Source organism: Asterias rubens, chromosome 19, assembly GCF_902459465.1.
Source record: "Asterias rubens chromosome 19, eAstRub1.3, whole genome shotgun sequence".
NCBI classification, from domain to species: domain Eukaryota; kingdom Metazoa; phylum Echinodermata; class Asteroidea; order Forcipulatida; family Asteriidae; genus Asterias; species Asterias rubens.
Window position 1 is genome coordinate 3,075,086 of NC_047080.1, and position 14,831 is coordinate 3,089,916.

Sequence of the window (14,831 nt, forward strand, 5' to 3'; positions counted from 1 at the left end):
AAATAAATAATGTTCCAAAGTCCTCCATTACGGCCGGTGGTCATGAATCTTAACGATAGTTGCAGATTTATCTTACACCATTAACACATTAACGGGTGTTCAATTCATATCAGTGATAGTATGGACATGCCATTCGATGCCACCAGTAGCCTGCGTGGCCACTGTATTAAGTTATTAGGACCGGTGTTTTTGCAACTTATACGTTCGTATAACATTTCTCGTGGTGTTTACTTATGTAGACCTAGATCATGTCTTGGGGCATTCATTTTCTTCTTGTGAAACCTGCTGTGGTGGCGTTCCTGCATATTGCAAGCGATGCCGTTGGGCTTTGTTGGGCAAGTGTGTGCATAAAGTAACGAGGGTTCGAGGGAGACATCAATCGGCAAGTGCACAGTGCACGGTGATCATTCATGAGAACGATCATGTATTGACATCATGAAGTGGCGGGAAATGTATCGTCCGTTTAATTATTGCATGCGCTGTAATGTGTTTGATTTACTCATCTTGTAATTCTCTTTTGCTTGCTTGAGAGCGGACATTGTGTTAATTGTCATCTGTTGTCAGTGCCATTATTATATTGTGTTACTAAATCTGAAATGCCAACCTCAATCTCTTTCTCAGTCGAATGATTACTGAATGATCAATCTAGCCTAGACTGGGCCCCTGTCTTTATGGATAAAGACAGGTCCCCGCCGCTAGATCCAGTGATTCCATTGAATACAATGATATCATTTGATACGTGCAGTGAGCTTCCCACATGCAGTACACTGCCGCCTGTCACGTCCCGTATCTCTATGTGAGATGAGGGAGGTCAAAGGTCAAACTACACACCGGTTTTTGATGCCGGTCTCTGGCGGTTATGCACGAGCCTCGAAGTGTGACGTCAGATTTTCAGGCTAAATCTAGCCTAGCCCGAAATTGACTTTCTGTTGTAAGTTACTGCTTAAGTTGTATTTATGCTAAAGTCAAACTCCAACAGGACTAAGTCAATATCACCAGCCTAAAACTGTTAGAAATACCTCTGTTAAAAGAACACAGCAAAATATAAAGACAAAGGTCATCGAATTTTCGGAAGCGAATTCAAGCAGAGCAATACCTAATACAAACTCATTAAACAGGTGGTTTATAAATGAACGTATCTTTTTGCATGAACACCAAAAAGATCTCCCCCAAAATTATAATAAATTGAAGCGGACATAATTCACAGCTACATCAAAAACCAGGGCCCCCTATTCATCATTACCCATGAGCTGTCAAGCGAGAAACATCAAGTGTGACTCCTTCGGCTCGGCGGGGTCGCAAACGTGCCGGTCCCCATCACAAAGTGGCGCGCAGTTGCAGAAAGTAGGTGTTTTCCGTTCATTTTCTCCATCTCCCTTTTTTTTTAGTGTCGTGAAATTAAAGGCATTGGACACTATTTGTAAATACTCAAAAATAAATGTTTATTAGCACAAAAACTTACTACCTGGTAACGAGCAACAGAGAGCTGTTGATATCAAAAACATTGTGAGAAACGGCTCCCTCTGAAGTAACGTAACATTAATTGTCGAGAAAAAGGTAATTTCTAATTCAAAAATAACAACAGATTTCACTGGCTGAAGCCTTTTATTATGCTAATGAAGGCACACAAAGTAATGCAACAAGGGTGGTTTTGTTATGGGGGTCTTCATTATTCTCTTGCAAATTCGACGACCAATATTGAGCCAAAATTTGCCCAGGTTTGTTATGTTATGCATTTGTTTATGTCGGGATACACCAAGTGAGAATACTGGTCCTAGACAAAATTACAAAACGTGTCCAGTGCCTTTAAGGAAGAATATTATACTTGTAGCTTATGTTGTAATCGACTGTGACACGCTGCAGTAATGCAGCTGCCTTTATTGCACCGCGGAGCTTGCTAGTGCAGAATCATTCTTTCAAATTTTGTGAGGCTGGTATCCACAAACGAACTACAGGAACACAATTATTGGAAAATTCTATTTTCGTGGTTCGATGATCGGGAAACGAGTGTAGGATGCATTAAGAGTACAAATTATAATTGCCTTTTGAATTGGAAGCCATAAAGGGGATGAGATATTGCCCAATAAAATACCCTAGACCTTGTTTTTGGTGCAAAGAGGTGGTTAGTTTTGTTGCACTATTTCATGTATGACATGACAGGTTGTTTGGTTGAGGCCTCTGCCTCCTATATTCAATTATAATTCTCTGAGCTCGTTTCTCCAGCCAAGCAAATCGTCGACTGCCATTCCTCTTTTGTAGCGTAATCAACTTGACTCGCCACCATCATTATTATCGTCATATTAATGGTTTTATTATGCTGTGCCTACGTCATGTTCATGCCCCGCAATATTAATAATGAATGTTGATTCTTGTTAAACCGTGAAGGGGGCCAGGCCATCCTAAAATTACCATTCATCGTACTAGTTTGGTTTACATGGGCCCTTTTCGAAACCACGGTTTCGGCTTTGGATTCGGTTTCGGGCTCTGTCCTCTTGTCTGGAGCCCTGAGAACGTTACGCATCAAAGTACGCGCAATACTGTCAAAACAACCGCGGGGCCGGACCATCCATTTCAACACTGCCTTATGGCATCATTATCATCATCATCATCATCACCCCCTCCCTCGTTTTGTCATTTTCTCCTCATCATCGTTACCTGCAATTATTATTTAAGCACAAACACTGGCCTAGCACGACAAAATAGGCTTATTAGAATAAGGTTGCCAGCCAAAATAATGTGTCACATGTTCAATCTGTGACTGGAGCTATTCAAAGAACCAAATATTGTTTAAAACAGAAAACAATTGTTATTGTTTTGGTGGTTCACTTGTCGTAATGCTAATTGACATAAATCAGCATAAAATAGCATAAATCAGCTTACCGTTTAAATGGAGTCACCATTGGACTTAACTGCAACGCTCTCTTCTCTCTATCCCTCTACTCAACTCGACCACTCGATTTCGATCACCCTGGATTCTCAGATCAATTGTGTTTGCTGACAACCTTTCACAATGTAGCAATCAAAATGCTGTGGCCTTGCTGGTGGACAACAGTCTCCAAAATCTCATCGATGTTGCGTATGTTTTGCTGTCTCGTACTCATTAAATCCACGGGGTGGAATTTACCTCATCCCTAGCAGAGTTGTTTCAATATCAGAACGTTTTTAGTTTTTTTTTTTTACAATCATGCAGTTTTTTTTTTTTTTTTTTAAACAGCTCATGTAACCAACTGCCGGCGTTTGGCTCAATCTTACTCTCCAAGAAAATAAATAAATTCCCTCAAGGACTGCCCAGACCTTGGTGAAGAAAACACAGTCACGAGTCGGTCTGTTTTCAAAGTTAAAGATCCAAAGCGATTAGGTACGAATCTGTCCATAGCCTCCTTGCCTCAGAATAGGATAGTCTTCATCATATTATATTCATAGTTCACGTTTTGCATAATTCACCCGTTTTCCCACTTTGCAGCCGATACGAATAGCACGTAAGAACTGTAAGCATGCCATTCCAGGCAATATTGTCCATCAAAAAGCACCGAGACTCCAACCGCATGAGTACAGCCCGCGTCTTACACAGTGTTCAACCCCCCCCCCCCCCCCCCCATAGATACCGACTGGCATACAAATTGATGCATTATAGTAGGCAATTTTTGAAGGCAAAGGACATGTTTGAGATTGCCAAAGACCAGTATTTTCACTTGGTGTATCCCAACATATTATTATGCATAAAATAACAAACCTGTGAACATTTTACCTCGTTTTGGTTGGTCATCGAAGTTGCAAGAGAAGTACACAAGAAAAAACACCTTTGTTGCACAAATTTGTTGCTTTCAGACGCCTGAAAAAGAAGTCTTTTTAAAATTCAAATATTTTTTAGTGAGAAATTACCTCTTTCTAGATCAAAAACTACGTTACTTCAGGGGGGAGACCAATGTTTTACACTCAACAGCTGCTCTCCGTTGCTTGTAAAGTTGTGATCTATAATATCGGACCACAGGAACCTTTAAAGAGTGAATCTCTAGGATATGTTTACAGCCGAAACAACATGGGAATCACAAATTTGTGATTCCAGTCGAGATAATTTCTAGACGATTCTTACTATGTGTACCACAGGGAGCGATGAACCAATAATTCAACACTCAGGGTGAGCGATTTGGTTTACTATTTGAACTAATTCTCCCCAGGCTTCTGCTTACAATGCATCTTAAAATAATGAAGCCCGCACTCAACTGAATAGTAAACACATTGTAATGATGAAGTCACATTTCGCCTGTAGGTTTGAGTACTAAAATAGGAAAAATAGAGGACATCCGGACAAATCTATCTGGGTGCAGGGACAGTAGAGGGCGCACAGCTAGGTATATCTCGTATTATTTTCCACCCCAGACTATCTAGTCTGTCAATTTTGTGCATCTATAATTACTTCAGTGCATGATAAAAAGTGATATTCGTAGATTATTTTGTATAGCCTACACATTCCAGCGACAACTTTATAACGAGCGCTTAATGTTCGATTCTTGCATGCATTAGGCCTCCTCCTATTATGGGGGGGGGGGGGGGAAATCGAACTACAAAAAATGAAACTCACTAATATAATAAAAACAGGCGGGTCGAACCCAGGTGTCCCAAATCTGTCTGAGATGCTGTCCCACATGTGGAAAACTAACATGGGCTGGAGGGGAATAGTTCAAAAGAGGGTGCATCCAGAAGAAGTGTGGACACTTCGCCGATGGGGGTGGGGGGGGGGGGGGCAGCGTCTCCTGCCACACACTGGAGGCCCAACCTAAGCATGGTTTCGAACAGGACAATCAATCAGACGGGGGTCTAAAATGCATTAATCGTCGTGATAGCCTGAATTAAACGAAGTTTAGGAACACAATAACATTCACTTTCAAAGTGTGAAATGCTATTATGTGACGTCTTGGTCCAGCAGGGATGGGTGGGGCTCTGCAAGCAGCAGTAATGATGATGGCTTTCAAAGGCCACCGTACAAACTGGTCTCGCGCCTCAACACGCTAGAATTGACAGGCCGAATACCAACCACATCACGCATGCGCCTATCTCGTAGGAGCATAATTCGAGACTGCAGCTGTGACGGTTCTTAACAATTGAAATAAATTAGTATCGATTTTTTATCAGGACTATATCTTTGCAGTGTGGAGCCGATACTGAAAAGTATTCACAAAGAACGGTTACAGTTAATCGAATCCTGTGATATTCGTCATACTTCTGACAAAATGGAGGCATGCGGCTGAATTTGGTGGAGTTTTTTCCTAAATGCATTGCATTTTTAAACAAACAAAAGCTGGCTTAGATTTCACATAACACATAAATTATAAAAGCTGGTAAGTTTATCTTTAAAATGAATTCATAAATTTTGTGTTTGTCAATGTTGGTAGGCTAAAAAATGAGCATTTTAATGATATGACCGGTGCAAATTCATGAATTACGTGAGGCAAAGAAATGAATTAAGAAAAGAAGTGTGACATTTGTAAATTAAAAGTCACGACGCTTTCTTGTAAAATATTACCTGAAATGATTACTTTTTAAATTTATCTTTAATTGCATCACATGTGCATGAATTGGGCTTTAAAAACTTGGATTGTTTTGAAAATATCGGCAATTGGTGTCAGTAATATTCATTGTTGAACTCTGCATGTCATTGCCAAGTGCAAAGTCGCATGTGAATGGACAAACCCAAGCAAGTAAATTAAAATAACAATTGTCATCATGTCATGCTTGTGTCTGTGTCACCCCAATCCATTCACAGAGATCTGAGATGTAGACTATGACAACAATTGACATGGAAAGGGATGCATAACTTTTTGTACTTTAGGTAGCCTATTTTAATTTTATACTTCAAAATTTAGTTTATTTTAATTAATATTATAACTTAGATTCAAATCAAAATGAGTTATGAGTTGGGGTGGTTCTGAGGAAAAGTTTCCGTATGGCGCCACCACTTTTTCATTCGAAATAAAATAATATAGTATCTAATTTACCTGATTGATATATCCCTTTTTGTAAAAATGAGTGAAAAAGTGGTGGCGCCATACGGAAAGTTATCCGGTTCTGAAAAGAACCATTGGTTTAACTCGACGTTTCGATCAGTATGCTCTGATCGTCTTCTGGAGAATGGTGTCGGTAATATTCATTGATTAAGTAAGATTCAAATAGTAATATTCATTGATTAAGTAAGATTCAATTCGCCCTCATTCAAAAGACGAAAGAGGAGTGGGTCAGATTTTGGAGTAAAATGCAAAAATCTTTATTTTGCAATATGTAGCCATATTTAGGCAGCAGAAGGCTAATTCAGAGCACCCCACAACTTCAATTTGTTCCCCTCAGATTCAGAATGGTAAGCCTATTTTTGTAGGTAAAACAATCAAGCGTGACGCTCAAGATTTCTGAATCTGACATATCCGACTAGAATGTGTAGCAATGATTAATGAATTATTGAACTAACATTTTTTACTAACAATCTTTATACTACAAAACAGGGCCAACAGTCACTACCTCAAAAAAGTATTATTACACGCTCGGTAAGCGCAAGGACCTTGCATGCTTTGGTGTAACTTTTGGAGCTACATAAATCCATTTAATTCTTTTGCTCATTTTCTCATTTTCTGTTTGATCTTTGTGACTACACAGGTACGTAAGGTGTTACACAACTACACTCCACCATGAGTAGTTCGGAAGAGGTATCATGGATCTCGTGGTTCTGTGGTCTACGCGGCAATGAATTCTTCTGTGAGGTGAGTGAAAAAAAGCTTTCTTGTTAGTTATTTAAATCTTTCTGGTATATAATAAACTTCGCTTTTGAAGGGGCATGGCAATTCAAATTTGTGTTTGAACTTTGCAAAGGGAACCACATCAGAAGCATGAGGAACCACGGCCATAGCAGTAAGCAACTCTTTTGATGCAATAATAAAATTGAAGTCATGATTATTGATTGCTATATGTCCGAGTAGGCATTTAGACCTGGGCGACTAGTGAAATTCACTACCTGTCTAGTCAAGCTTCACTGCAAAGGGAACCACAGCAGAAGCATTAGGAACCACGGCCATAGCAGTAAGCAACTCTTTTGATGCAATAATAAAATTGAAGTCATGATTATTGATTGCTATGTCCGAGTAGACAGTGGCATTTAGGCTAGGGTGACTAGTGAAATTCACTACCCGTCTAGTCAAGCTCCACTTAGTATTTGCTTCACACACTGGTCAATATTTTTTTCGGAAGTCGTGGTGGCACAGTTAACTGGTTAGTTGGAAAGCTGTGTTGTCAACAACTCTATTCACCTGTCACAGCCAATGACCTTGCCGCTGCAAACAACGCTGCCATCCTGTGTGCAGACCATTGGAGGGACACCCTATAGAACAGGAAGGACTTGATGAAGAAGAAGTTGAAAAGCTATAGTCGCGATCGGACATAGCAATCATTAATCATGACTTTGACCTACCTACCATAAAAAAAATTGAAATCCTAAAAAAAATCTTCTTATTTGTTTTTTCTCTTCTCCTCAACAGGTGGATGAAGATTATATCCAGGATAAATTTAACTTAACAGGGCTTAACGAACAGGTACCACACTACAGACAGGCATTAGACATGATCTTGGATCTTGAACCCGGTAAGATAATAGTTTGATTGATTTGGGGTTTTTTGGGGGGAAGGGGGGTGATAATATTTGTCAGCTGTAACCAGATGGTTCTGCAGTGTTTTTTTTTTACTGTTGATTTGCATCCACCATGCTCACAATCAACCTGTCTGGTTAAGATTAACCTCATACTTATAGACTGTTATCACGCTGTCACCATTTCGGTCATGTTCCCTGATCCATAACAGTAATGAATGCTAAAATTTGTTGCACAAACATGGCACCAGACTATTATTTCGTCCAGCCTCAGTTTGGTAACATGAGTTGGAATGGAGTAAAATCAAGACGGCCACACCATGATAAAAGTCTATAGCTCCCACTGCTCTTAATCAAATCTAGATAAAACCATGCACTACAGATTGTTAGCAGGTAGATCACTGGACCGTGTTCCCTCCTAAAGCCCGACCATTCAGGTATCATCCACTGTGGTTTCCCCTGTAATAAGATAGCATGGCGGCCAATGCATCTACACAGTACACAGCCAACCCTCCAACTATCTGACCGTTTATTATCATCCACTGGTTGTGAGTGATGGATTAACTATGCCAGCCTGCAGTTTAATATTACGTTGTTAATGCATACACACAATTCACAGTCAACTATCTGAGCATTCAGTAAGGGTTTTATGTGATGGTTAACTTGTTAAATGCTTGTCAGCTTTTTCATGAAGTGGGGCCCTGAGGTTTTTGGGGGACAAGGGTTTATATTTTAACAGCTGTCATCACCTTTTTCCATCAATTACTTGCTTTCTTGTCACAGTTCACGTTTGTACGTCAACTACATGTAATTTTTCTTTGTCACACTTTTTTTCTTCTCCCTTTACTTAAGACGATGAACTAGAGGAAAACCCAAACCAAAGCGACCTGATCGAGCAAGCTGCAGAGATGCTGTATGGTCTTATACATGCCCGCTTCATCATGACAAATAGAGGCATCGCTTTAATGGTCAGCAACCAAATAACCTACGTTTAATAGTTTTTTAGGGGACGAAGAATACTATTTGCTTTTACTCTTATCCATGTGATCTGGTTGCTAAGACATCTGCGCTAGATTGGCAAAGGTCGTACACAGAACTTACCGTTCCGATACAATCCTTACATACATGTACATCTGTGTACGTGTAAAACCAAATAATAACCTCAGTTTAAACATTGATGACATATTCAAGGCATATCACAGATTTGCTGCAAAACTTTTGAAAGCGGTACAAATGGGTGAAACCGATCACATAGCCAAACCAGCTTTGGTTGGGATTCAACATTTGGCCAGTCGCAGCAGTAAGAATAGATGGTTTTTGGAAGTGTGTTTTAATTTTGTATTAATGTAGAAAATTTCATTTCAAAAGGTGGTAGCATTTTTTAGACATCGACGAAAAACAGGAGCGGTTATATCCATGTAAGAAGAATTATTTGTACTTGGGAATGCACAATCTGAGAAACCTATCTGACAGTAATGTTTCGCAGATTCAAACTTTGGGGGTTTAAAACTGATATATTTTTCTATAACCTCATAACTTTTAAGTGAAGTCTTTTATTTAAACCTGACCTAAGTATCTCAAAGTCATTTTTTTTTCAATAAATGTGATTTCCTTTTTGAACCATATTTATTTTTGTGAAATTTCCAGCTTGAAAAGTACCAACAAGGGGACTTTGGTCACTGTCCAAGAGTGTATTGTGAAAACCAGCTAGTACTACCAATTGGTAAGTAAACGCTTATGGGCCAATCCATTGTAGTCCAACAGGAAGCTTTATCACCTTTCACACTTAAATCGCTTTAACCCTGATCTACCCCAGCAAATGGGTAAACCCTGGGGGGGAATATCCACCCCTACTCTGGAGTAGTGGTATCTTCCCCTAAGCAATAGAACCCTAGGGTATTCTTGAAAGGTGCAGCTGGAACCTTGTGGAATAGGGACCTAGGCAGGGAACGTGTGAAATTGTGCCGGGGATAACTGTTTGGTTAAAAAAAAATTGCCGAGACTCCCTAGGGCTGTATTTCACAGGGATAAGAGTATAAAAAGAGCAATATGTTTTCTCCACAATGCCGATTTTAATATATGACAGTAATTGTTTACCTGTACCATTATTCGATTGACTAAACTTTTAGGTCTCTCAGACGTCCCGGGAGAGGCCATGGTTAAACTTTACTGCCCGAAATGCCAGGATGTCTACACACCGAAGTCCTCACGGCACCATCACACGGACGGCGCATACTTTGGCACCGGTTTCCCACACATGTTCTTCATGGTGCATCCGGAGTATCGACCGAAACGCCCACCAAACCAGTTCGTCCCTAGGTAAGTTTCTCCTCTGCTAGAATGTTATTGTTATTGTGAAAAGCACTATTTAAAAACTGGTTATCATTACATTTCAGCAGAACCAATGTGAAATGAGGCACTCTAATGGTGCTCTCCTTGTCCTACAGTTAAAAAACCACAGACATCTTGTAACTAATAAATTGAGAAAGTCTAAATGTCGTCAAGTCAGTGAGACAAACCCCTAAGATTGACTTCTATCGTTCTCCATCTCTTTGTTTCTTAGATTATACGGTTTCAAGATTCACCCCACTGCATATGAGATACAGCTCCAGGCTGCTGCAGCACGCAGCCGATCAGCCTCCTCCCGTCCTCGATCGGCGAAACCCCCCTACAAGTAACACCCTCCACCCCCCTCTCTCCCCAACCCCCTCTCCTCTCAACGACCCGACTACAAGCGGAGAAAAGTCTCGCATCCCCTGTCTGTCAACGATAACGTCTGTTTACCTCCTCATGTTGAACTTGAGAAGTGATGCACAAAGGTATTTGTTTGTGGGGGGAAGTTCTGAAATGAATGCCCTGTTTCCGTTATGACCCAGGCCCAGTCGAAGCTCGGTCGAAGGTGGTTACAGGCCAACTCATAAGGTCACGTATTGTTGTTTTCGACTGGTTGCCTGCAGGTCTTTGCTTGACATTAAATGAAGCTTATCAGCTTAGACAGGTTACCATCTTGTTGGGTGTCCTTTTTTTTACTGGTTCCTATTGGTTTTAGCCTCATACAAACACATGTTTCCAGCAGAAATTTTGTGCGTAGCAGTTTTGATGGAGGTGACCATTTTCGAGACACGTGGCGCACTTACACTTTCATTGCATATCCTGTCTGCCTTTTTGGTTGTAAGAATGTACTGAACGGAATTCACTCCCAAAATGGCGGACATGGTGGACTTAACAGACACTCTTCGTATGGAGATGCGTTCCACATCGTGCAAAGGGGCAATTGTGCTGAAGTTGTTTTTTGGGGTTTTTTTTTTGGGGGGGGGGGGGGGGGGGCGCGTTCATATTCAGTCGTGTTTTTTCCCAATGTCTGTGTAATCTCTCAAGAACTTTTGCTTAGCAAATTTGTTTCATTCTTGAGATAAACCCTCCTCTTGGCATTTCTTTTTGGGGGGCTAACACTAAGGGCTCAACGTCAAGCTGAACACTTTCTGCTTACCAAAAATAAGCAGGACACCAGTTAAAGATAGTACATGGGACATGGTATTTGGGCAGGTAAACTTATTCCAGTAAGCACAATTGTTTTTTTTTGCTTGGGTTGCTTTTTTGTGGAAGCAGCTCTATGCATGGTACCGATCTCATAAAGCTGCTTAAGCACAACACAATTCTGCTTAATACCAGAATACCATATACATTGTAAACAATATGTCTTTGACTGGTTCCCTGCTTAGTTTCCTGCTAAGCAGTTAACTGTTATTTTCTGCGTAAAGCAGCTCTATGAAATAGGGTGTGGAATAGTTTCAACAGATGTGCAAGTAATATACGTGATAAGTTTTAAGGATAAAGGAAAAAGAAGTGGTTCCTTTTGCTACTTACTGGTATTACATACAGGGGACTAGACAAAGATGGCTGCAGCATAATGATCTATTGTTGTAGTAACAAAGGGCTCATTGTTCCCTTTATTATAACTCTTTAAATTAAATACACTTAACTGTCATAATGTACATGTATATCTCTACAAACGAGTAAAACCAAAGGATGGTAGCTGTCGGCTCGTTAAACCTGCAAAATAGAAAAGTAGAAGAAAAAAAACGTGTTTGGATACTCGGGCCCATTTTCATAAAGCTGTTGATCAGAAAATTTGTGCTGAACAATCTTTTCTCCTGCTTAGCAGGAGTTATCCTTGAACCCAGTCACAGGCTACACATTACATAGTAATTTAGCATGTGAGTCATTGTTGCTCAGCAAGATTTGTCCATGCTAAGCAACTTATTGTTGCTTAACGGCTTTGAGAAATTGGGCCCTGGAGGTTTCAATCTGTTCCAAGTAACTTTGATAGCATGGTTAACTATTTTTGTGACTGTCCAAAATGTTTCCATCATCGCACAGTAGTGTTCTTTAAAAAAAAAAATTAATAGTAAAAAAAGAGATATTCTTGCTCAAATGTGTCGAATTTTGCAAGGGCATTTAATTTCTTCATTTCTTATTTGTCACGCACGGGTAGACAGCCAACAATGGGTTAAGTAGATTTCCTGTTAGAAAACAAAACAAAAATGTCCTCAAGTTGGCCAGTTGTATTTTAACCACTTGCTTTAATGTGCTTGCTCTTTTAATACGGCTTGGTACCAAAAAGGCATGTTCTTAAAATCTATCTACAGCGCACTATTTATTGTGAGATTTTGAAAACGGGAAGAAAGTAATGAGTTTCAAGGAGTCTGTGTTACTGTATTTACATGTGCAGTAGTTGCAAAGGGGTTATAAGTGTCAAGTCAAATTCTCCAGACATGTTTAATTTGGAAGCTTGCTTTTTTTAAATTTTATCGGTTTGCCCAGAAAAGTGTTCTTAAAACTTTTGTTCGTTGGTGCTTTATTTTTTATGTTTAGTGTAAAAAATACGAAGCAACATGCAGCCCAAAAATCGTTTTTTTGATGTAAACGTATAAAGTGTTTACATGCCAAAGAATTACCTTTTATTTTTATTCATTTCCTTTTTGGTTGCTGTTATTATTTTTATTTTAAATATGCAGCAGCCAGCATCCACGTATCCAGGACATTCGTAGAAACATTTTAAGGAAGAACCAATATTCTCTGTCAGAATTTGGATTTTGCTGAGTTTGTAAAGTATACAAAAATGCGAAAAGATAATGCCCTCCACATGGGTCTTTATAAGAAGGGGTTGGGGCCATATTTAAACCTCTTTTGCCCCAAATCAAATATGATCAAAAATGGACAGGAATTACACCATATTTGGTAAAACAAGAGTCCATTCTTGGTTTTGGGACAAAGACGGGGAAAACCTTATAAATTGATACTAAACAATGAAACCACAATTAAAAGAGTTCATTACTTCAAAGAAATTTATTATTTCCTTAATTAAAACCTTGATTCTTTTGAGTGGTTTGTGGAGAAACTACCTCACTGTAACAAAATCAAACACCATGACCCAATTTCATGAAGCCTGTAAGCACAAAAATTTGCTTAGCATGAAATTTCTTCCTTGATAAAAACAGAATTACCAACCAAATTTCCATATGTTGCATATTGCTTGATACTGGTAATCAGCTGTTGTTTGTTTATGCTGAAAATTACGTGGACATTTGGTTGGTAATCCTGTTTTTATCAAGCAAGAAATTTCATGCTGAGCAAATATTTGTGCTTACAAGCTTTATGAAATTTGGCCCAGACATGGTAACTCTACACCCAAACTGTTGGATTTATGCATAATGGAAAGTTATTGTGTTTCAGAGAAGAGATGCTAATTAGTTTGAGATATGGTGAACATCACAGGAGCACACTGTGTGGTTAAATTCATACAAATTACCCTAACAAAATGCTCTACTGTGTCCACCATAAATCTCAAAACTGCTTCTTGAAATGCACGCAAAGCTTCTAAAATTGTTTCTAAAACAGAGAGTGTTTTCCTGACAAGCTGAAATCAGAATTTCAAAACCCTCTTAAATGTGTCGGGATGTACACAACTTGTGAAACTTGATGACAAATAATTATGTTATTGGGTGAATGATAATGAAATCTGATCCTACCGAAAAGGTACAGGAGCGATTGTAAGTTATTGTACAATCCTTTTATTTAATTTGTTGAGGAGAGTTAATTTAATGTTAATATCAAAAACATATTTGTTATTCAGCGTAACTGTTAGTTACAAAAAAAATAAAAACACAAAATACCATGTCAATAGCATTAGTTTGTAGGTAATGGTACATGGTGTGCAATTTATGTTATTATCTGGTATTTTTTGGAGACTGTGTTTTGCTCTCGGAAACAACTGTGCATATTTTCCACGTTTTCATGTGATGTATATTCATGGTGTGAAAAGTTAACATTTAAGTATTAAAAACATTTACATAAAAAACTAAGAGGACAGTTGTGATTGTGGTTTTTTTCAGCAGGGCCCAATTTCATAGAGCTGCTTAAGCACAAAATTTTGCTTAAGCAAAAAAATCATTGCTTTGTAAAATCAGATTACCGGCCAAGACTCCACTCAATTGTTATGCTAAGTAAACAACAGCTAAATACTAGTCATAAGCAATGTATATGGCATGATATTTTGGCCAGTAACATGTGTAAAATAAGCGAGCTATTTTCGTGCTTAAGCGAATTTTTTGCTTAAGCAGCTCTATGAAATTGGCCCCAGGCTTCTGCTTATGGCAGATTTTTTGTCGATTACACAGTTCTTAGCGAGCGCACGTTTCCAAGATGAATGGATTACTTACCTTGCAAGTCTTCTGCCACCTTGTGTCCCCAAAAGTTGGACAAACTGCAAAAAAAATACTTCATCCTGTTCATTTCCAGCAAGACATGAACCGACGCCACCGAGTTCTGTCTTGCTTAAAGGCAGTGGACACTATTGGTAATTGTCAAAGACTAGCCTTCACAGTTGGTGTATCTCAACATATGCATAAAATAACAACCCTGTGAAAATTTGAGCTCAATCGGTCATCGAACTTGTGAGATAATAATGAAAGAAAAAACACCCTTGTCACATGAAGTTGTGTGCGTTTAAATGGTTGATTTTGAGACCTCAAGTTCTAAATCCGAGGTCTCAAAATCAAATTCGTGGAAAATTACTTCTTTCTCGAAAACTATGGCACATCAGAGGGTGCCGTTTCTCACAATGTTTTATACCATCAACCTCTCCCCATTACTCGTCACCGAGAAAGTTTTTATGTTAATAATTATTTTGAGTAATTACCAAT

The 14,831-nt window shown here is 39.1% G+C and overlaps 1 protein-coding gene across 2 annotated transcripts; it reads left to right on the top strand.

Moving 5' to 3' along the window:
- Positions 1-5,197: 5,197 nt before the first annotated feature.
- LOC117303119 (casein kinase II subunit beta) lies at positions 5,198-10,628 on the top strand. 2 transcript variants are annotated; one of them, XM_033787214.1, is made up of 7 exons: positions 5,198-5,339; positions 6,646-6,749; positions 7,521-7,623; positions 8,491-8,594; positions 9,274-9,349; positions 9,756-9,945; positions 10,190-10,628. In XM_033787214.1, exons 2-7 carry the CDS (start codon positions 6,678-6,680, stop codon positions 10,302-10,304), a joined length of 660 nt encoding a protein of 219 aa, XP_033643105.1. In that variant the 5' UTR covers positions 5,198-5,339; positions 6,646-6,677; the 3' UTR covers positions 10,305-10,628. The 2 variants fall into 2 exon arrangements, with proteins under 2 accessions (XP_033643105.1, XP_033643104.1); XM_033787213.1 differs by having other exon boundaries at positions 5,199-5,339; positions 8,479-8,594.
- Positions 10,629-14,831: the final 4,203 nt, after the last annotated feature.